Below are 21,465 nucleotides of genomic sequence, written 5' to 3'. Positions count from 1 at the left end.
ACATAAGTATGACTAGAACCCCACTCTCCTCTATAGCGCAATTGGATGGAAACAGACTGTCTCTTTCCATCCGATGCCATCTGATCCGATCCACGGGATGGATAGAAAATAGAACCACCATCCATCTGTTTTTGGAGGACAGGATCAGATGGCGGCAGATTACCGCTCCATAGAGGAGAATGAAGGGTCCGATCATCTCTGTCTGAAAAACTGACAGGCGGACCCGATCAGACAGCCCGTGTGAAAGGGGCCTTCGGCTGTGGCACGGCGATGAGGGAAAAAAAAAAAAAAAAAGATAGATATATATATATAAATTTTTTTTTTTATAATAAGAATTGAAAAAAAAAAAAAAGAAAAAGATGTTTATTTTTTTTTTTAATAAAAAAAAAAATTTATTTTTTTTTTAAATTTAAAAAATAAATAAATAATAATAACCACACTCCCTGTCCACTTACATTTTAAGCAAAAGGTAACTGGACAGAGATGAAGCCTGCAAAAACTTCCCATCTCCTTCCAAAGAGCAGATGAGAGGGAAGGCATTGAGAACATGCATTACTCCCGGCCACCACAAGAGGGCGCCAGTTCCCCTAGCCTCTCATCTCACAGAAGAAGGCCGAAAAGCCGGGGCCTCAATTTATGGACGGCGTGGAAGTCCGTGCACTCGGGAAAGAAGGTGGGGGCGCAAAAAGGGACAGGACACCTCCTGCAGGGCACCCCAGGCGCCAGGTCGCTAATTCTAGTCGCAAATGCGACCTGGCGCCCGGGGTTTGTCGAGGCCTGCACTAATAAGTACAAAAGAGATGTGCTTATTTTGTATTTCCGTAGGTGCATGGGACCAACTGTCCTATTGCCTCTAAGCTCCTCCTCTGTGTTCTTGCTGGTGTACGTAATGACAGGTGGATCACATGTCCCTATCAATACATATGTAGCATTGCCTCCAGTTCCCATTGATCGTGCTAACATTTTTTGTGTGACTTGGAATGCACTAATAAGTACAAAAGAGATGTGCTTATTTTTGTATTTCCGTAGGTGCATGGCCTAGGCTCCTCCTCTGTGTTCTCGCATTTTTGTAGGGGAGGGGAGGGGATCGGGTCAACTGTCTGTTTGGAACATTGAATCCTCCTCTGTGTTGGATCAGCGCATACGAAAACTAATGTGTACATGACTACTTCATGCAGTGGTTGCCTATTATAGTCTACGGTCTTCCAGTGTCCTTGATGCATACTGTTGAACAATCATAATCATCTGAAAAAAGAGAGTCTTTGATTTGGATTTTGCTCCCCCTTACCTCTCAGTGGCTGTTCTATTTTAAAATTATGTTGCATTATGGCATACAGATGTCACAACAATGACCTGCAAGGACAACCTACAAATACTCAATACCTGCACCATAAGTCCATTTCCCATTGATCATGCTTGCACTTGCATATATGGGCAATTTGCACTATTTGGCAACCTGTTATTTGTTGTGTATGTTTTTTCTCCATTGGCACTATGTGAACATCTGTCAAATATCTTTTTGTATTATTTATACAAAACCCACATCTTTATGTTTTTTATGATATATAAATATATATTTTTATTTGGTTACAAAATCAATAAAAAAAATTTGTTTACGCATTTATGGTGTCTTCTTTAGATTTTCTTTGGGAATTTATCATGCATTTAATATATATCGGACAATGTTGATTAATGCTTTATTTTAAAAAGTCCTTTTACTATTTAAATAGGGAATACATTACCAATGGATTTGCTAAAAACATACATGGCATATGTCTATTTGACATTCCATGCTATATCTTGGCTGAGAGGACTTCTTTAGCTTTTTTCATTCGTGTTTACGAAACTTCTTGACATGGTACAATGCTTCCGGGTCAACAAACATTTCGGGGAAAATATTTTCGGACATGCGTGATGAGGTTAAACTGAACGACCTCAACATCAACGTATAGAATATCGTTCTTTCGCAAACAAGACGACAGAATTTTTTGGGTTTTTCAAACGGTATTTTTCGTTCACAATATCGATATCGCTCATTGATGGCTGGACATTAACAAGTAGAATATCGGCCGATCGCTCGCTGAACGGAAATTTACGTCCGATATTCTTATCGTGTATTCCGGCCATTATCCGTCACCTCTTTCATCCACTAGCCATTCCTGGTTTTCAATTACATAGTAGAGCATGTTTATTACTGCAGGTGTCTATCCTATAGGCTCCATTCACACCTGAGTGTATGCTTTTCAGTCTTTTTTGGGGGAGTTTTCAGGTGTTTTTTGCAGGTGTTTGGAGGCAGGCATTGACTCCTAAAAAAAAAAAAAACGAATCTGCCAGAAAAGAAGCTCATGTATTTTTTGAGCTTCAGGCGACAAAATGCTCATATGTGAACAGGTGCCATTAAAATGAATGGGATTTTGAGACTTTAGAGATTAGCATTTTATGAGCTTGATAGAAGTGGGTAAGTTTTTCCCAGGACTTCCTCAAGTTGAGCTTCATCAACCCAAAAACATGTAGGTGCATACAGTAGGTTTGTACGACACTGGTAATGTCCGTAGATTGTAAAATTCCTCCAGGGCAATGACGGATATACAAAGAATGCTTGGATCTAAAGTATTTTGAGGTGTGTGGTGAAAACGAGCAAAATGGAACTACAAAACAAAGTTGTTGTAAGACATAGAAGAAGCAAAATGACAGTCAGTGTCGTACAAATACTTACAGAATCAGATTTCTTCTTTTTTGCAACCTTTTCCTCAGCTCCATCCTGGGGACGGTCATCTGCCTTTCTTTTTCGAGATGAATTTTTATCTAAATATGTTAAACAGGTATATTACAAACATTATTACTGCAGACACATGATTACAATGCAAATACTGAGAAGTTCACAATAGTGTCATAAAATCTAGAAAAACCGCAAAAAACACACAACACTGACTCCTTTCAAAGTACACAGAATGACAGATACGGTCACTACAGAAGCCAAAAAGGACCACAGGCCTTACATGTGTGCTGACTGATACTTAGGACTCTCACCCTCTCTGTAGTGGGAGCCTGCTGCTGCTGTGTGAAAAGGATGATAGGACACTAAAATGTGGGCATTCTCAAATGGAAGGTGGAGGAGCGCAAGGTCTCTTACATCCACCAGCTCCGTGATGTCCTCGTGGAAGACAACTCCAGCGGCAACCTGTGAAGCTCTGGTGAACTCCATGCCTAAGAGGGTTAAAAAGGTTGTAAACCCCACATTTTTTTTTCAACCTGCAAGAGAAACACATAATGAGCTAGTATGCATCGCATACTAGCTCATTATGAAATACTTACCTCAGAACGAGCCGCCGCCGTGCTGCCCGCTTACCTCTATGACGGGCGACATGTCCAGTCGCCCGTCTTCTGGGATCCCGGCATCCAGCCATCTGATTGGCCGGAGCCGCAGTGACATCACTCCCGCGCACGCGGGAGCCGACGGTCACAACACCAGCGGCTGTTCCTTCAGAGCGCATGCGCCAGTGACGTCACTGGCTGCATGTAAGGTAAATATCTCCTAAACGGTACATGTTTAGGAGATAATTACAGTACCTATAGGTAAGCCTTATCATAGGCTTACCTATAGGTAAAAGTGTCAGAGGAGGGTTTACTTCCTCTTTAAGTCAGTGCTGGAAAATAATGGTGGCCACACAAAATATTGACACTTTGGGCCAAACCTGGACATTTACACTTAGGAGTGTACTCACTTTTGTTGCCAGCGGTTTAGACATTAATGGCTGTGTGTTGAGTTATTTTGAGGGGACAGCAAATTTACACTGTTATACAAGCTGTACACTCACTACTTTACATTGTAGCAGAGTGTCATTTAAATGTGAGGGGTGTACTCACTTTTCTGAGATACTGTACATACACGTGCATGTTAAAAAATTAGAAAATCATCAAATCTTTATTTTCAATAATTCAATTCAGAAAGTGAAACTCATATTATATGGATTCATTACATACACACAGAGTGATTTTAAGCATTTACTTCTTTTAAATTTAGAGGATTGTGGCTTACAAGTGAAAACCCAGAATTCGGTATCTCAGAAAATAAGAATATTGTGAAAAAGTTAATATTGTAGACTCTTGTCACACTTTAATCAGCTAAAATTAAATATACTGTCCCTTTAACCAGTTTACGACCGCCCGCCACAGATGTACTGCGGTAGGCAGCCGCTCCCAGGCAAATCGCCGTTAGAATCACTCCCCTAGGCTCACATCTAACCCCTTCCCTGCCAATGTCATTACAGTAACAGTGCATATTTTTAGCAGTGATTACTGTAGTAATGTAACTGGTACCCCCAAAAGTGTCAAAAATGTCAGTTAGGGGTCAGATCTGTCCTCCGCAATGTCGCAGTCCCGCAAAAAAAAGAAAAAAAAAAAAATCACAGAATGCCGCCATTAATAGTAAAAAAAAGAAAAAACACAAAAAGGACATAAATCTTTCCCATAGTTAGTAGACACGATAACTTTTCCGCAAACGAATCAAAATACGCTTATTGCGATTTTTTTTTTACCAAAAATATGTAGTAGAAAACAAATTCGCCAAAAATGTTAAAAAAGTTTGTTTGATTTTTTTTTTTTGAGAATGTCATAGCAGAATGTGAAATATATATATATATATATATACATATATATATACATATATATACATATATATATATATATATATATATATATATATATATTTTTTTTTTTTTCAAAATTGACGCTTTTTTGTTTATAGCGCAAAAAAAAAAAAAAAAAAAAAAAAAAAAAAAAAAAAAAAATCGCACAGGTGATCAAATACCACCAAAAGAAAGCTCTATTTGTGGGGGGGAAAAAAGACATCAATTTTTTTTGGGTACAGCATCACACAATTGTCCATAAAAGTAACGCAGTGCCGAATCACAAAATGGGGCCTGGTCAGGAAGGGGGTAAAATCGTCTGGGGCTGAAGTGGCTAAAGCATGATAAACAGCACAGTACTTGAGCCATGTAATCTGTCCCTTTGTATGCTGTAATGTTCCTGTGTCCCCGTCTCTGTTGACCACGATAATCATGACTCCTGATCTATGATACAGTGGTCAGCATAACCTGCCTCTGTCATCACGCTATCTCTCTCTCTCCCCCTGCCTGTCAGTTCTGATGCCTGTGTGTGAAAGCGATCCCCCTCCTTGCCCCTCCCCTCTCTCTGATCTTCACTGTCGCTTGAAATACCTTTAAAAAGTAGCTTGCATCCCATCCCCTCTCTTTTATCTGGATCTAAACTACTAGATGTACGTCATTTTAAAACTCTAATCATAAATCCTTCTCGCAGCCATCTCATGACCTTCCTCTGCTAGCTGATGTCAGAGGGTAATCTCAGCCCCTCCCTCCACATTTCTTACATGGGTAAAACCGAGCAGAGGAATGTCACTGACATCAAGTTATTGCTGCGAGATAAGGTACTTACAATTAGAATTTAAAAAAAAAAAAGGAGACACAGTGCTATACTTCTTGATTAAAAAGAGGGAATGGCAGTGTTTTATCAGCTTAGCCCCCAGCTACATCACCAGCCTCGTCTCAAAATACCAACCTAATCGCTCTCTTCGTTCCTCTCAAAACCTCCTGCTCTCTAGCCCCCTCGTCACCTCCTCCCATGCTCGCCTCCAGGACTTTTCCAGAGCCTCTCCAATCCTATGGAACTCCTTACCCTTATCTGTCCGATTATCTCCTACTCTATTAGCTTTTAGGCGATCTCTGAAAACCCTCCTTTTCAGAGAAGCCTATCCTACCAACACCTAACAAATGTATCTCCATCAACACATCCCCCACAGTTATTGCCTTTTGTTTCACTTGACCCTCCCTTCTAGATTGTAAGCTCCAACGAGCAGGGCCCTCTAGTTCCTCCTGTTTTGAACTGTATTGTAACTGTATTGTCTTCCCTCACATTGTTAAGCGCTGCGCAAACTGTTGGCGCTATATAAATCCTGTATAATAATAATCCTGACTTCACAACCTCTAACTCAAAATACCAGTAAAAAGTTTCCTGAGCCTTTAAAAATGGTCTCTCAGTCTGGTTCAATAGGTTACACAAACTTGCGGAAGAATACTGACTTGACAGTTATCGACACCCTCCCTTGTGGAGGGTAAGTCATTGCTAAAGAAGCTGGCTGTTCACAGAGTGCGGTATCCAAGCATATTAATGGAAAGTTGAGTGTAAGGAAAAGTGTGGTAGAAAAAGGTGCACAAGCAACAGGGATAACCTAAGCCTTGAGAGTATTGTGAAGCAAAGGCAATTTAATAATTTGGGGGAGAGTCACAAGGAGTGGACTACGGCTGGTGTCAGTGCTTCATAAGCAACCACACACACTCAAGCTTTGCATAGAAACCAATCAGCTTCCAGGTTTTTTTGTCAAAGCTTATTTGAACAAGCTGAAGTTAGAAGCGGATTGGCTACCATGCACAGTTGCACCAGATTTTGCACTCTCCAGTTTAGTAAATCAACCCTACCATTTCCTCAGAGAAAGCACTACTTTTGTTGGGATTCCTGAATGAGATAAAGCTCCTTTCCTGCATATTACAAATATTTCACATTTTGCCAACTATTTTTTAAACATATAAACAATAACATACATGCAAAAGCACTATACATTCTCTGTAATCTGTGACACATCTCCGGTGCTTAAAAGCCCTTACGCTTTTTCCATTCAAGGCAAACAACATTGTCTCACCCAAAGGATGGTATACTCATTGATCCATACTCCTTCACCATCTACCAACTCTATTGTTTTAATAAACTGAGGCTTCTAGGAGCATGTGGTCTTTACTATGCAAGCATGCTTGGGCCCGAGTGGCCAATCATCAGGCCCAATCATTACTACATTTGGGGGAGGGGGGGGGGGGGTCAGTCCGGAGTGCTGAAGAGTCATTCATGCAAGCTCTAACACCATTTAACCCTGAATCTTACCTAGAGTGGATTAACAGCGGGGAGGCAGCAAGGGAGCATGGAACAGTGAGGATACCTTGCTGCGTGTAAGCTATCAGGAAACAATGTCACTTTGTCACGAATGAGCAAAGTTGCAATGTCTACTCAGTTTAGAACTAAAATGAACGAACTTGTAATAGAACCAGACTTTCTTTGCTACATTATTGGCCCCCTCAATGTCATGGTTGGACTCACTGATCAACAACCTATACAGTATAACCATAGCTCAAATCAAAACTGAATTTTACCAAGAGAAACAGAGGCTGTCATTATCATTGTCATTCTGCAAATGGAGGTTACCTGATTCTCTGTTCAAAACTTCTCCTCTTGTTCACCAAGACTGCGACATTGTGGCGGACAGATCAGACCCAAAATTGAATTTTTTTGGGGATCAGTGACATTAATACAGTAATCAGTGCTAAATAATATGCTTAGCTGAATCACATCAATCGCCTGCTTTGTTTACATAGGCAGGCATCTCTTCTGTTAGGGGATTGGAGGACCTTAATTATGAAGAGCGTCTGCAATCGCTCGATTTATTCTCCCTGGAGAAGAGACGCCTGAGGGGGGGGGACATGATAGCAATTTATAAATATCTCAATGGGGATCTCAGCTTAGAAAAAAAGCTGTTCAGTCGAAGGGATTGCATGAGGACAAGAGGGCATACAATGCGATTAGAGGAGAAGCGTTTTAACCTCAGGCAACGTAGGGGGTTCTTTACTGTTAGGGCTACAAGATTTGTGGAATTCTCTACCACAAGAGGTAGTTTCTGCGGGAAGTATGGTGGCTTTTAAAAGACACTTAGACGTACATCTCAAGGATCAGGACATTCAGGGCTATGCGAGATGATTACAGCCACACACACCTACACAGGTTGAACTGGATGGACTATTGTCTTTATTCAACCTCACCTACTATGTAACTATGTAACTATTCTAGCCAAAGATCGCGGGAGGCCAGCAGCAACTGAGCCCGCTCCTCCCGTGATCTAGCTACCGCTGTGTCTAATTACAGTGTGTGTGCGGCTCCGGCGGCCAAAACTGCGTGCACAAAATCACGTAGATCTACGTGATTATGCGCAGTCGAGCCGCCCTGCTGCAGTAAATCTGCGTGGGGCGGTCGGCAAGTGGTTAAAGTGTTATCAACCCCAAACTGAGCTGCAATATATTACATTTTTGTCTTTGGGTTTTGCTTTAAAGAGGTTGTAAACCTCGGAATAAAAAACAAAAAAAAAAAACCAAACACCTTAAAGACAAACACATAATGAGCTAGTATGCATCGCATACTAGCTCATTATGAAATACTTACCTTAGAACGAAGCTCCGCAGTGCAGCTCGCTCACCTCCCTCACGGGGACATTTCGGTCACTCTTCTTCCTGCTTGCGGCATCCGGGCATCTGATTGGCTAGAGCCGCGGTGACGTCACTCCCGCGCGTGCGCGCGGGAGCCGACTTTTGTGGAACTTGGCTCTGAAGGAACGGCACGAGCGGCCGTTGCTTCAGAGTGCATGTGGCAGTGATGTCACTGGCTGCATGCAAGCTAAATATCTCCTAAACGGTACATGTTTAGGAGATATTTACAGTACCTATAGGTAAGCCTCATCATAGGCTTACCTATAGGTACAAGTTGCAGAGGAGGGTTTACTTTCTCTTTAATTCAGTGCTTCTGCAATTAATATAAAAATATTAAAAGTTAAAGCGGCTCTTCAGTCATTTTTTCATCTTTCCATCTATTAAATCCTCTGGCCTTGTTTTAACTTTGGATAGTAAAACTTTTTTCTGCCAGTAAACACTTTATACAGCCCACTTCTTTCTTGTCTGGTAATTAGCCTAGGTTAATGACATCATGCATAGTATTCTCTCTCACTCTTGTGAGAGTTTGTCAGAAAGGGAGGAGGGATGAGTCCTAGAGCCAATGAGTGCTGGAGGTGGGTAGATGAGGGCAGAGATAACAGGAGACTGCAGAGATCCATGAGGAAGGAGAGACAGAGAGAGACAGACAGAGAGAGAGAGACAGACTCTGTAAATCCAGGAAGCAGCTTCAGCTGCCCACAGTTAAAATAGATGCAGCCAGACTTAATGGAGGGAGATTTCTCCAGCATATCTGGCAAGTACAGAATCACAGTACATATAAAATAATATGCAAAGTGGTTGGAGGGAAGCTTCAGAATTGCAAAGATGTTTTTATTATAAATTATATAAGCAGACTGCAGTTCATTTAAGTTCTTGAATCTTTAGTTATCTACTGTGCAGTCATTCTACCAGTTCAATACTTTTTAAAGCAGAACACCGAGCAGATATAAGAGATACAAATTAAAGCAGCACTCATCCCTAATATATAAATACATTTATGCACATACATATGGCTCAATATCAGTCTCCTGTCTACTGTAAAGCAGCAGAAGAAGCAAAAAACTTCATGTGCACATTGTCAATATGCAGAGGCAGAGTGACAAATTAGCTTATTACAGTGCTACTCATCCTTTCACCTGCCAGCCACAGGCAGCTACAATACAGTCCGAGCTCAGAGAATGTAGGGTGAATGATGCTAGTAGTCATACAGGCTCCTTTCACACTGACAGAGTCTGCCAGTGAATTCGCCCGCTCATCAGGGGATCGCTCTGATGATGAGCAGGAAGAGGACAGGTCCATGTCCTCTCCACTATGTATAATGGAAATGGACACAGCCCACTGTCCTCTATGAGGCTTTTGGATGTAAACAGACCACATACCCGTTTCCACCCACCTGTCATCCAAACTGATCGTCATCCGTCTGTTTTCAGCGTACAGGATCGAATCACATGCCGGCGGGTGTGAACGGACACATGTCCATTGACATCTGCCACTGCATAGAGAGCAATAGATGGTCTGATCGGGTCCGCCTGAATAACTGATCAGTCAGTCAGTGTGAAAGGGACCTTAATCTGTAAGACTTCACATATAGTGGCAGAAAATAAATTACTGGAGGGGACAGCTCTGGAATGAAGGTGAGTGTTGCAGTAAAGGCTATGCGATTCTTTTTAAATGTTATTTTATCTTTTATGGGCCTTTTTTTTTTGCTTGTAGTTCAGTAGTTTAGCAATACTGTGCAGTGAAATGGAGTGCCATAAATAAATGGCACTGTAATGTGCCGTACATACAGCAGTGGACATGGGCCCTAAAGAGTTAGTACAGTTCCATAAACACAGATTCTGCCTTTATACAACAGAGAAAACAGACCAAAAAACATATTCAGAGAGCCATTTATTTTACTAAGAAAAATGCTTATGTCAGATCATTTCTGGTCTACCTTGGGATTTTGGACATGACAAGATAATGAGCCACTCACATGACAGAAAGTGTTGACATTTTTATTTTGATTAGCAGCTGAATTCTTTCACTGCTTTGATCTGTCTATGAAACTTAAGGACACACCTAAGGCAGAATACCACTATAGCTAGCAAGCAGAAAATGTTTTTGTGCATTAATTTGATGGTCGGTCTGTCACAGACCAGACCACACTAGGAAACACACCTTAAACAGTAAGGTGCACAAAAAGTATATTTAAAAAAAATCCTAAGAAAAAAAAAAAACAGGCTATCTGGAATTTTCCAGTGTTAGCCTCCAAGCTATTTTCTGAACATTAATTATGCATATCTGCAAATTTATCATTTAATACCCCATTAAACATTATGTGACATCACATTGCAAATTATCCATAAAGCAGATGTTGAACAAGGTTTCAGCAACTCAAAGAACCAGAAGTGCCTCAAGTTAAAGCAGACACTAATAAACGAAAACATGTCTTTACCTGCTAAAAACATTTTTAAACGTGGACAGCAGCTGTGATCTGCCCCCTAAATGCCGGAATGGCAGACTGCCCCACAGTGTGTGCTCTGCTGGAAGGGTGTACAGAAGTCAAATCTACACAAGTTTTCCTTAGTACAGCAAATATTTGATAGAACAAGTATGAAAGAGAAAAAGTGTGCTATCAAGTCAAAAATTCAAGAGATGCAGATGAAGAAAAAGTGTAGGGATTTTATTTGTAAGACATTAAAGAGAACAGGGTTGGGCAGTAATAAAAATCTGAATCTCTACTCAAAATGTAAGCGTGTAGCTTTATCATTCATGCATAGGTGTGTACGGTTATTAATTTCTGCTTTCCTGTCAGGGGAAAAATGGTCAGCCAATTGTTAATTTGTGTGGCCACTCCGCAGCCTTGCCTGTCCTTACTTCCCAGCCAATCCGCAACGCACGGGTGAGCTGGGAATTTTTTGGTTTGTATTTGGATATGCGTTGCCCTTCCATTTGTTCCTTGTTGGAAATGCCAGTTATAGGTTGGGGTGGTTGACATTTATTTGTATGGTTGGTGATTTAGTGCCGGTTCACACTTCCGCGTGTGCGGCGATCGCATGTAATATCGGAGCGCACTGCTCCTTCATTACATGTGATCGGATGTGCAGTGCGAATTCAGCCATACACTTTGTATGGCTAAATTCGCACTGCACCCGCACAAAAGTCGCACGAGGCATTTTTTTCAGCCGCATCAGGATCGGATCGCACAGTGGTTCACACTTGTGCGGTCAGATCGCACTGCGATATGCAATCAAACTGGGGGTGTCGTTAACATGAACACCCCCAGCGTATCACATATGGCAGTGTGAACTGCCAGATGTGCGTTTGCGATGAGGGAACAGGCTGCGAATTCGCAGCCTTCCCTCATCGCACAAGTGTGACCCGGCACTTAGTGAGGATACCTTCACTGCCTTTGTGTTATTTCTGGGTGTCCAGTGCATCCCTATATCTTAAAAGGCTCCCTACAGGTATACCTGCCCTTAATCTATCCATTATTATATACAGTGCTCAGGATAAATTAGTACATTCCAACAGATTGGTCAGAAAACCTTTACTTTCCTTTCAGAATCAGTATTTTCTACGGGACACTATACTATGAAATACTCCCACAAATGTTCACTGGCTAGAATATTCATTTACCATCTTACTCATTGCATTTTGACTGCAAGGACACTCGCACCCACCAGATGCTTTTAACCGTGCAGGCTACCTGAGCACAGTTATTTTTCCAACCCTGTAAGTACTCGTTATTGTTATCATAATAACTATGTAAAACTCTATAAAGTTATGTTGGAATGTCTTCCTTCTTTAAAAACCTTCAAAAAATTTATGGTTTTTGTATTATCTATACTCTCTTATTCATTAGAGTACCGTTTGAACCCCTCCCCTGAAGAAGCAGCAAAATCTTTCCTTTGGCTTCGAAACATGTTGGGTTTCAGTTCAGACTACTACGGTTGATATATCTGTCTCTCCTCTGCCTGTACCGTTTTTAATCATTATTTGTGTTTACAATAAAATTTATATTTTTTCAATACTCTTTTCATATAATTTTATACATAGTATATATCTTATGTGCCTATAAAGTCCCACAAGGGGAACCCCACTTTCTTTGTCTAAACATTAGGGATGTGGCACACATAAAGCGCTAGGCTGAAGCACCCCATTTACTCCCACAAATGTGGGCCATTGATTGCAACCAAGATTTGTAAGTTAATTTGCACACACACAAAAGTATTTTTCCCAACAAATTCAATCAAGACCATGTTGCAAAAATGAATACACCAAATGAAAGTCTTAAGAGCAAAGCTAAATTTTAGACAACAAAATCCTAATTAACAAGAATTCAACCACAGGTGAGTTCGATTATTCATTAAACAGGTCTCCAGCAGAGTTTATTATAAAAAGGGCATTACTTCCCATTTTATGCTGTCAGCAATGGCACCACATGGAAGAAAAATTTCACAAGGCCTGAGAAAGAAAATAATTCCTTTACACAAGAAAGGTGAAGACTTCAAGAAGATCAGCAAATCTTTACTTATCAGTCAGAATACTGTAGCAAAAGTGATACAAAAATTTAACAAAGATGGAACTGCAACCATCTCACAGATGTACAAGATTGTCCTCGGAAGTGAACACCTCGACAGGAGCATCTTCTAATGAGAAGGGTTGAAGAAATTCACCATGCAAGTTCACTGTAGTTAACTAAAGTAGAAGAAAGCCAAACTGGGGCGATTGTGTCCCGTGACACAATACAGCATACATTGCAGAGGAATGGCATGCATGGTTGTCATCCACGTAGGAAGCCTCTCCCTAAGCCCATGCACAAAAAAAGCCTGCATGGAATTTTCCAGGGCTCATGCTGAAACAAAAAACGGCAACTATTGGGACTCCCTACTCAGGAGTGATGAGACCAAGATAAAGGTTTTTGGAACTGATGGCTTCAAAAATGTGTGGCGTTGCAAGGGTGAGGAGTACAAAGAAAAATGCTTGGTGCCTCCAGTGAAACATGGCAGTGGCAGTGTCCTTCTGTGGGGCTGCACGAGTGCTGCTGGTGTCGGGGAGCTACATTTCATTGATGGTACTGATGTACTGCTCTATATTGAAAGAGAAGGTGCTACTGATCACTATGTGCTCTTGGTCATCATGCTCTCTTCCAACATAATGATCCAAAACACACATCTAACAAGAACAGGGTGAAAGTGATTCAGTGGCTAAGTAAGTTTCCTAATCTGAACCCAATCAAACACTCATGAGGAATTTCTGAAGAGACAAGTTGACCATCACTCTCCATCCAGCATCCAAGCTCTAAAACAGGTCGTTCTTGAAGCATAGAAAAAGATAGATGTTGCAATAGATCACCAACTTGTTCATTCTGTGCCTAGAAGACTTGGTGCTGTCCTTCCAAACCATGGAGGTCATACAAAATACTAGTTGTTGTAGTTTTTATTGTGAGGTGTATTCATTTTGGCATCAAACTGAAGATTTTGTAATCCAAGGTATATTAACCTTACTTTCATGGAATGAGCTAAACAAATCTTCTATATAACTCAGTCTTGTCAATTTTGGAAATTGTTCTTGTGTTCTTTGAGATAGTGATTAAAATCCTATTTAAGGGGTGTACTCATTTATGCTGAGCACTGTATGTGCTCCAACTCTTGAGACTCTCAAATTATAGAATGAGGACTGCGGTACACTGGGGTGGCTTGTCACGGCCTCTGCAGCTTACGCATAGATTTGCAAATGTGTGCGAACTAAACCCCTTGGTTTTATCGTTAAGTGTGAACCAAGTCCATGCACAATAAAAATATTAAAAAAATATCAAACAGTGTCCAAACAAATTCCTCAAGAGTGAAATATATGGTATTGAAGAAAATTCCAGGAACCACAGGTCCCAGCAGGTGAGTTCAAATCCCCACAGCACCAGGAATATGGAAGAAGACAGCACCCGTGCAAAAATCAGCAAGGAAGCAAAATATAGCAGCTTACCAGAGCAAGTTGGTCACCCAAACTAATGGATAGACCAATGCAGGCTTAGCAGTATTGACCAAAAGCATCCACCAGATGTCACTTCACTAGTGACCAGCAACTCAAGTCCGATATCCGATTTAGCATATAAAAAACGATAATGGGGACATAGTGTAACTCCATAAAAACAGCATATTTATTAAAAACATAGGTATTACACTCATATTATACCCATATAAATATGCAAATTGATGTCTTCTGAAATGTGAGTGTAATACCTACGTTTTTAAAAAATAGGCTGTTTTTATGGGAGTTACACATGTCCCCATTATCGTTTTTTTATATGCTAAATCGAATACCGGACTTGAGTTGCTGGTCACTAGTGAAGTGACATCTGGTGGATCCTTTTGGTCAATACTGCTAAGCCTACACTGGTCTATCCATTAGTTTGGGTGGCCAACTTGCTCTGGTAAGCTGCTATATTTTGTTTCCTTGCTGATTTTTGCACGGGTGCTGTCTTCTTCCATATTCCTGGTGCTGTGGAAATTTGAACTCATCTGCTGGGACTTGTGGTTCCTGGAATTTTCTTCAATACCATATATTTCACTCTTGAGGAATTTGTTTGGACACGGTTTGATATTTAATATTTTTATTGTGCATGGACTTGGCTCACACTTCCGTTTTTTGGCACTATATTCTGATTGATTTCTTCACGGATTCATTTCCATTTATGATTATATCACCAATGTAATTAATTTTGTCAGTCTATAAGTTATAAAGTTTTGTTAGCGCTACACATATTGATATATTATTGTTTTTGGGGATTTTTTCTATGATTCCTTTGTGTGCTGCTTTCACCTCATTCAATCTACACATAGATTTATGAGTTTAACCCACTAGTGCGGAAATTTTCCTATTTATATTTATCGTTAACAGTTAGAGAGTCAGTTAGGTTTGTTGCAGGCTGGCAAGTGAGCTGGGAATTTTTGCTTGGTTTTTGACATGCAACGCCCTTCAATGTGCTCCTTGCTGTAAAGGCCAATTCTAGGTTGCTTTGGTCACCATTTGTTTTACCTGTCCTCCCGCCCTACCTCAAGACATGACAACAAACATCTTCTTAGCTGCTGAAAGACTTTAAAAACTGCCATTAACAAGTTATTTAACTTTTATGTGTAATCCAGCCAGTACTTTTTAGCATCTATGTCTTCAGAACTGAGCTCAGACAGCTAGGAGGACAGCTTTGCAGCCTGACCATTTTACAATGTAAGTGACAGAAAAGATTTTAAAAAAATACATAAAATGCAGGTTACAGTGTGGATATTTACAGCAGTCCTTTAGTTTAAATGCATTATAAATCTTCCTCAAACCTATTGTCACCAGCATAAGATGTGCAATGATCCTGTAGTAGCATGGTGTCATTTTTTGCCCTGTCTGCTCAGCATACAGTAGATTAAATCTTCACATTTCTGTGTCGAAGGTTTCTTTTAATGTATAACATGAGGCATGCAGCGTGTGGCACTGTGCATGTTAATATATGACCTCTGTAGGCAAATAACTGACACTTTCTATGAAGAAAACATATTCCACAATCCCTGGGTCTCTCAATTTAACACAGGCGTAGACGAGCACTAAATAGCAATTAACACCTTCCTGCTCGGCCTATAGAAGAATGGTGGCTCGGCAGTGGCTTTTCCATCTTGACTGGACGTCATAGGGGTTAGGTCATAAAAAAATAAAAATCCCAAGCTTTGAACATCGCACAGAGCACTGTTCAATCCATCCGATCATCCGAAAAAGGAAAGAGTATGGCACAACTGCAAACCCACCAAGATATTGCCGTCCACCTAAACTAACAGGACTGGCAAGCAGAGCATTAATCAGAGAAGCAGCCAAAAGGCCCATTGTAACTCTGGAGGACCTGCAGAGATTCACAGCTCACAGACCTAGCTTGAGGCAATCCTCCCTTGAGGAGGTTATGATTTATATGGGAGGATCCTTCAAATGGACCTTCGAGCTCCCTGTGACTCCCTATAATCAGGCTGTGGTTTCTCTATAAATTTTCATGTTCATTTAACCTCCCTGGCGGTATTCCCGAGTGTGGCTCGGGGTTAAATTTCAGTGCAAAAAGCAGTAACCCCGAGCCACACTCGGGGTACCGACAGAAGCATCGCTGGATCCTGAAAGAGGGGTTACTTACCTTGTCCCCGGGATCCAGCGATGTATCCGGGCAGTGTGCGGCGGCCGGATCTTCCGCCCGATGCTCTCTGTGCCCCGGCTTACATCTCCTGCGAAATGACGTTCACAGGGGGGTGGAAGCGGCGGGAAATTCAAAAAGTTAAAAACACAAAAACACACTGATACACTGTAATCCTATTGGATTACATTACTAAAATAAAATAAATTGACCTTAGCTTGCCCCCCCCCCCCAGTGCTTTCTCCATTGCCCTTCCTGCATTTTTCATGTACCTTGTGTCTGGATACTGCAGAGCGACCATGGCATAAAAAAAGTGCGCCGCCACCTCAAAAGCGGTATATGACCTGCTGGAAAACAGTGACAGCGATACAAAATCACTTGCAGAATGGAGTGATAGCAATTCATGGGGAAGTTCATCATTGGACGCAGAAAACGATTTTAGCGATGATCCTGCAACTGTTCCCAGCGATGTGCGGACTTGGTGCTCGATTGACTGCGTTACGGAGCACGTAGCGCCCCCCAAGGTTCCCGTTTACTGGAGCACCTGGTATCAAAGTGGATGTTGAGGATGACAACCCCTTTGCAAACATCCAACTCTCTTTGACCAATGAGGTTATTCAAAAAATTGTTGTGGAAACGAATCAGTACCATGAGCAACAAGCTGCAGCGCATCAGAGGTTTTCAAGGAGCAGGATGTGGGAACCAGTGACCAAAGAGGACATCTGGAAGTTTCTGGGCCAAATTATTTTGCAGGGAGTGGTGGGGAAACCCCTGCAGAAGTGGTATTGGACCACCAACAAATTACTGGCCACTCCTTTTGGCACGGTCATGTCGGAATACAAATTTTCGCTCATCATGAAAAATTTGCACATTACAAATAATGACGAACTTGACGAGACTTCTCATCCAGCTCCAAAACTCAAAAAGATTTGGGACAATTATCAAATCATTTTGAAAAATTTCCAGCAGTCCTATGTGCCAGATAGAGACATTTGTATAGACAAAAGTCTAATGGCCTACAAAGGAAGACTCAGCTGGATACAGCATATTGCGTCCAAGAGAGCACGCTTTGGCATAAAGTCATTCATGCTATGTGAATCCAGCTCTGGATACATTCGGTACTACACAAAGGAACCAAATTCAATGAAAGGTTCAGCAGTTATGGAATGGCAATCGCTTCAGTTCTTACGCTGATTGAGCCATTGCTGAATCAGGGGTACTGTGTCACCACAGACAATTTTTTATACGTCCCCAGAACTCTATGAGTTCCTTCTTCAAAACAGTTAACGCTAACCGGCGTGACATGCCCCCAAACTTTGCCAACAAAAAGCTCAAGGCAGGAGAAATAGTTGCCTGGCAGAAAGGCAAAATGATGGCACTGAGATGGCGCTACAAAAAAGATGTGTGCCCAATGAGTACCATCCACAGCACCTCTACTCTCATGGTGCACACAAAAGGTGGAAAAGATGTAATGAAACCACAACTGGTGATGGATTATAACACCATGGGAGGTGTGGACAGAGCTGACCAGGCCATGACGTTTTATCCGGCAATGCGGAAACAACAAAAAAAATATTATAAAAAAATATTCAGGCATGTTCTTGAACAGTGTTTGTGGAACGCATTTATTCTCCTAAAAAAGAAGAGTGACAGGCCTGTGGTTCATGCGGACTTTGTGTGGAAAATTGCCGAACTGATATTTCTTAGGCACCAAACACCAATGGCTGTAAGTAGATCCGGACGCCGTGCTGCTGGCGTTGTGAACCCCGAACGCCTGACCGGTCGTCCCTTTATGGACCACATTCCACCAACGGAAAAGAAGCCTGCACCCACAAGGATGTGTGTGGTTTGCTGTTCCAAATGTGACGACCCTGGTAGGAAAATCCGTAAAGAAACGCGTTACTATTGTCCTGACTGTGACGTTGGACTTTGTGCTGTACCCGGTTTTAAAATTTTCCATACCCGGGACGTTTACTGAAGCAATATGACTACTAATATTGCATCCTTGTTTGGCCAAAAAAAATGTCAGTGCGTTATTTACTATAATTTATTGAATAAAAAGTATTATTATTATATTATTTGTTATTTTATAGTTATTATATTATAATTTATGATTTTGTGTTTCAAACTTTATCATACCCAAGATGTTATAAAGAAGAACGCACAGTAAAAAAAAAAAAATCATATATAAATAGTTGGTTTGGGCTGCTCATCCTTAAGAATTACATGCAAAATAATGGTACCGCTTTCAGCACCTAAAATCCGAAATAATCATACCGCCAGGGAGGTTAACTTTCATTAATTTTTTTTTCCATTTTAATTTCTATTATTTTTACTATATATATATTTATATATTTTTTTTTTTTATTACAAAATTTTATTGAAAAAATAATCTGCATTACAAAGATCGGATTACGTGACAAAAACTGACACGGTTTTCAAATATAAGCAAAACATTGCAGATAGTAAACAAAATATTATTTGTACAATCTTTGGTACGGTCATACTTTTTATATCCTTGGATTATGGCAAACATATCAAGTTTTATATATGTGTCATAGTTGTATAATGTAAAGTGCCAATAAAAATAAAAAAACATAAAAAACAAAAGTAAACATTAGAAAGTAATGGGTAGGAGTATTTTGTTAGAAAGAGAATAAAACTAAGGTACAATATGGTAATATATAGGCGTGTAGTCTATGCATCTGGTGAATTTTTGCAAATAAACCATGGATTCCATTTTAGATCAAAAAGTTTTTGTGTTATTCAATGTGTGAAAAATATTTTCCATGAGTCTAATTTCTTCAATTCTTTTTTTTTTTTTAATGAATTTTTATTAAGTTTTCAAAGATAACAAACAAGAGGAACTGTAGTAGTAACATAGTATTGTATATCAAGAAATACAATGCGATAATACAAATTACAGAAGGATGTGGGGGGGGGGGGGATCCGTCATGCAATATCCATCCATCAATGGGATAAGTAAAACTGGTAGGTAAGGTAGGGCAATGAGCGGAGTTGACAGCGGGGTTGATAAGCAATGTCAATGTGTGGCATCTTATTCGCTAGAACTCATCAGGAACATCACTTGCACAGAAGCAACAATGCAATAACAGTGAAAAAAAAACTAGTGATTCCGTAAGGACACACGTCAAACAGGCAATTCAAAATGGGAAAAAGAGCGGTACAGTGTAATACATGAAGAGGTGTAAACTGGGCACCATATGTATATGTAATGCGGAGGGGGAAGGAGGGGAATTAAGCCAAGGCATATACGGATCCACCACGCGCGTGCCGCCCTTTGGGTCTCCAGCCCACGCGTGGGGGGGGGGGGGGGGAGGGAGGGAGGCGTCTCCACAACATACAATAGATCAGTAATGTATCATACAGCAGAAGTCCAGAAGTCCCAGTGTTTATCAAACTTCGCTAGGGTTGTAGCATTTACAGCTAAGGAACGCTCAGATCTATGATTGGTTTGGAGCAACAAGATAACTTCCTGCATAGTAGGGGGTGATGAGGTTTTCCATTTTCGGAGAATCAGAAGACGAGTAGCGATAAGTATATGTGAGATCCAAGCATGGAAGCGGTATGGGTGCGTGTTGATGCCTAAATGAAGGAGAGCTAGAGCAGGGTTCGGGGTTATGATACAGCCCGTTTGAGAGGCTATATATTTAAAGACGTTATTCCACAGACTTCTGAGGGAAGGACAGTCCCACAGAACATGCAGAAGTGTTCCTGTGTGTCCGCAGTCTCTCCAGCATAAGAGCGAGTAGGCCTTGGAGAAGCCAGCCAGGCGGTAAGGAGTGTAATACCACCTGTTGGTGATCTTCATGGCCATTTCCCAGTGTGTAGTGCAGTGGGTATGTCTATGTACTATCCGTAAAGCCTGCTTCCACTGAGTGACAGAGAAGGTCGAGCCAAGATCTGTGTCCCATTTGAACATGGGTGGGGTTTTCAAAAAGGAGGTATTATCCGAGAGAAGGTCATAGTAATGGGAGAGGCGTTTGGGGTTTTTTGGACAGGTGGTGTATGTGTCCCATAGTCGTCTATCAATCAGTATCTCTTTGAGTGGATGCAGGGATAGAAAGTGTCGGATAAGCAGAATATGAAAGGAAAAAGAGGGCGGAAAATTGTAAGTTTGCAACAAAGTGGCACTGGGTAGCACTCGACCGCCTGTAAAAAACTGTGAAATATCCAGCAGACCATGATGTCAGAGGGTCTGGACAGGGAGGTCCGGGATATGTGTGGCTAATAGAGAAATAGGCATGGATGTGGAAGGGAGGATGTTCACTGCGAATATATGGGGGGTGCATTTGCGCCATGCCTTCAATGAAGCTTGCATGGGTAGAGGAAGCATCCTCATGTCCCATTGTAGCCACTTATCGCTGAGGAGGAGTAGGCGTAAGTTTTTGGTAGGGGCAATACCCCTTTCCAAATCTACCCAAAAGTGGAGGTGAAGAGTCTTGAAACCACAATTTAGTTTGGGATAGAGTAATTGCCCAATAGTAAGCGGGGATGTCAGGTAGGCCCGCTCCACCCCATTGCTTTCGTTTATGGAGAAGAGAGGATGCACACCTAGCGCGTTTGCCCTCCCATAGAAATTTATGGAGTTGTTTAGTAAACAAAGAGAGGCTAGTATATGGGAAGGGAATGGGTAAGTTCCGGAACAGGTAAAGAATTTGCGGGAGAACTATCATTTTGTAAGCTGCAAGGCGCCCGCTCCATGTTAGCTCTGTTTTCTGTATATGTTGTAGAGTGGCCGTAGTTTTCTTAAGAATTTGTCGTAAGTTAAACGGGGAGCAATGTGCAGGGGGTGGAGGTGACATCTATACCAAGGTAATGAATACTAATCCAAGGACCAGGGAATGGGGATTATTTTTTGTAGATGGCATTTTGTTCTATCAACTCCCAAGTTTAAAACCGAGGATTTTGCCGCATTGAGTTTATAGTAGGAAATATCACTAAAGGACTGAAGAGCGCTGTAAGCAGCAGGTAAGGATAGAG

At 41.2% G+C, this 21,465-nt stretch overlaps 1 protein-coding gene across 1 annotated transcript in view; it reads right to left on the bottom strand.

Annotated features, from left to right (window-relative positions):
- The window catches only part of SMARCAD1 (SNF2 related chromatin remodeling ATPase with DExD box 1), a 261,584-nt gene that overhangs the window by 168,466 nt on the left and 71,653 nt on the right, over positions 1 to 21,465 (bottom strand). The window contains exon 6 of the mRNA XM_082268551.1: positions 2,717 to 2,805. Coding sequence (XP_082124677.1) covers positions 2,717 to 2,805 — 89 coding nt within the window. The remainder of the gene's footprint in view (positions 1 to 2,716; positions 2,806 to 21,465) is intronic.

This window comes from Pelophylax lessonae, assembly GCF_965119305.1.
Source record: "Pelophylax lessonae genome assembly, chromosome: 1".
Taxonomy (NCBI): Eukaryota; Metazoa; Chordata; class Amphibia; order Anura; family Ranidae; genus Pelophylax; species Pelophylax lessonae.
Note: the sequence above shows the minus strand (reverse complement) of the source record. Positions and strands in the feature narration are given on the sequence as shown.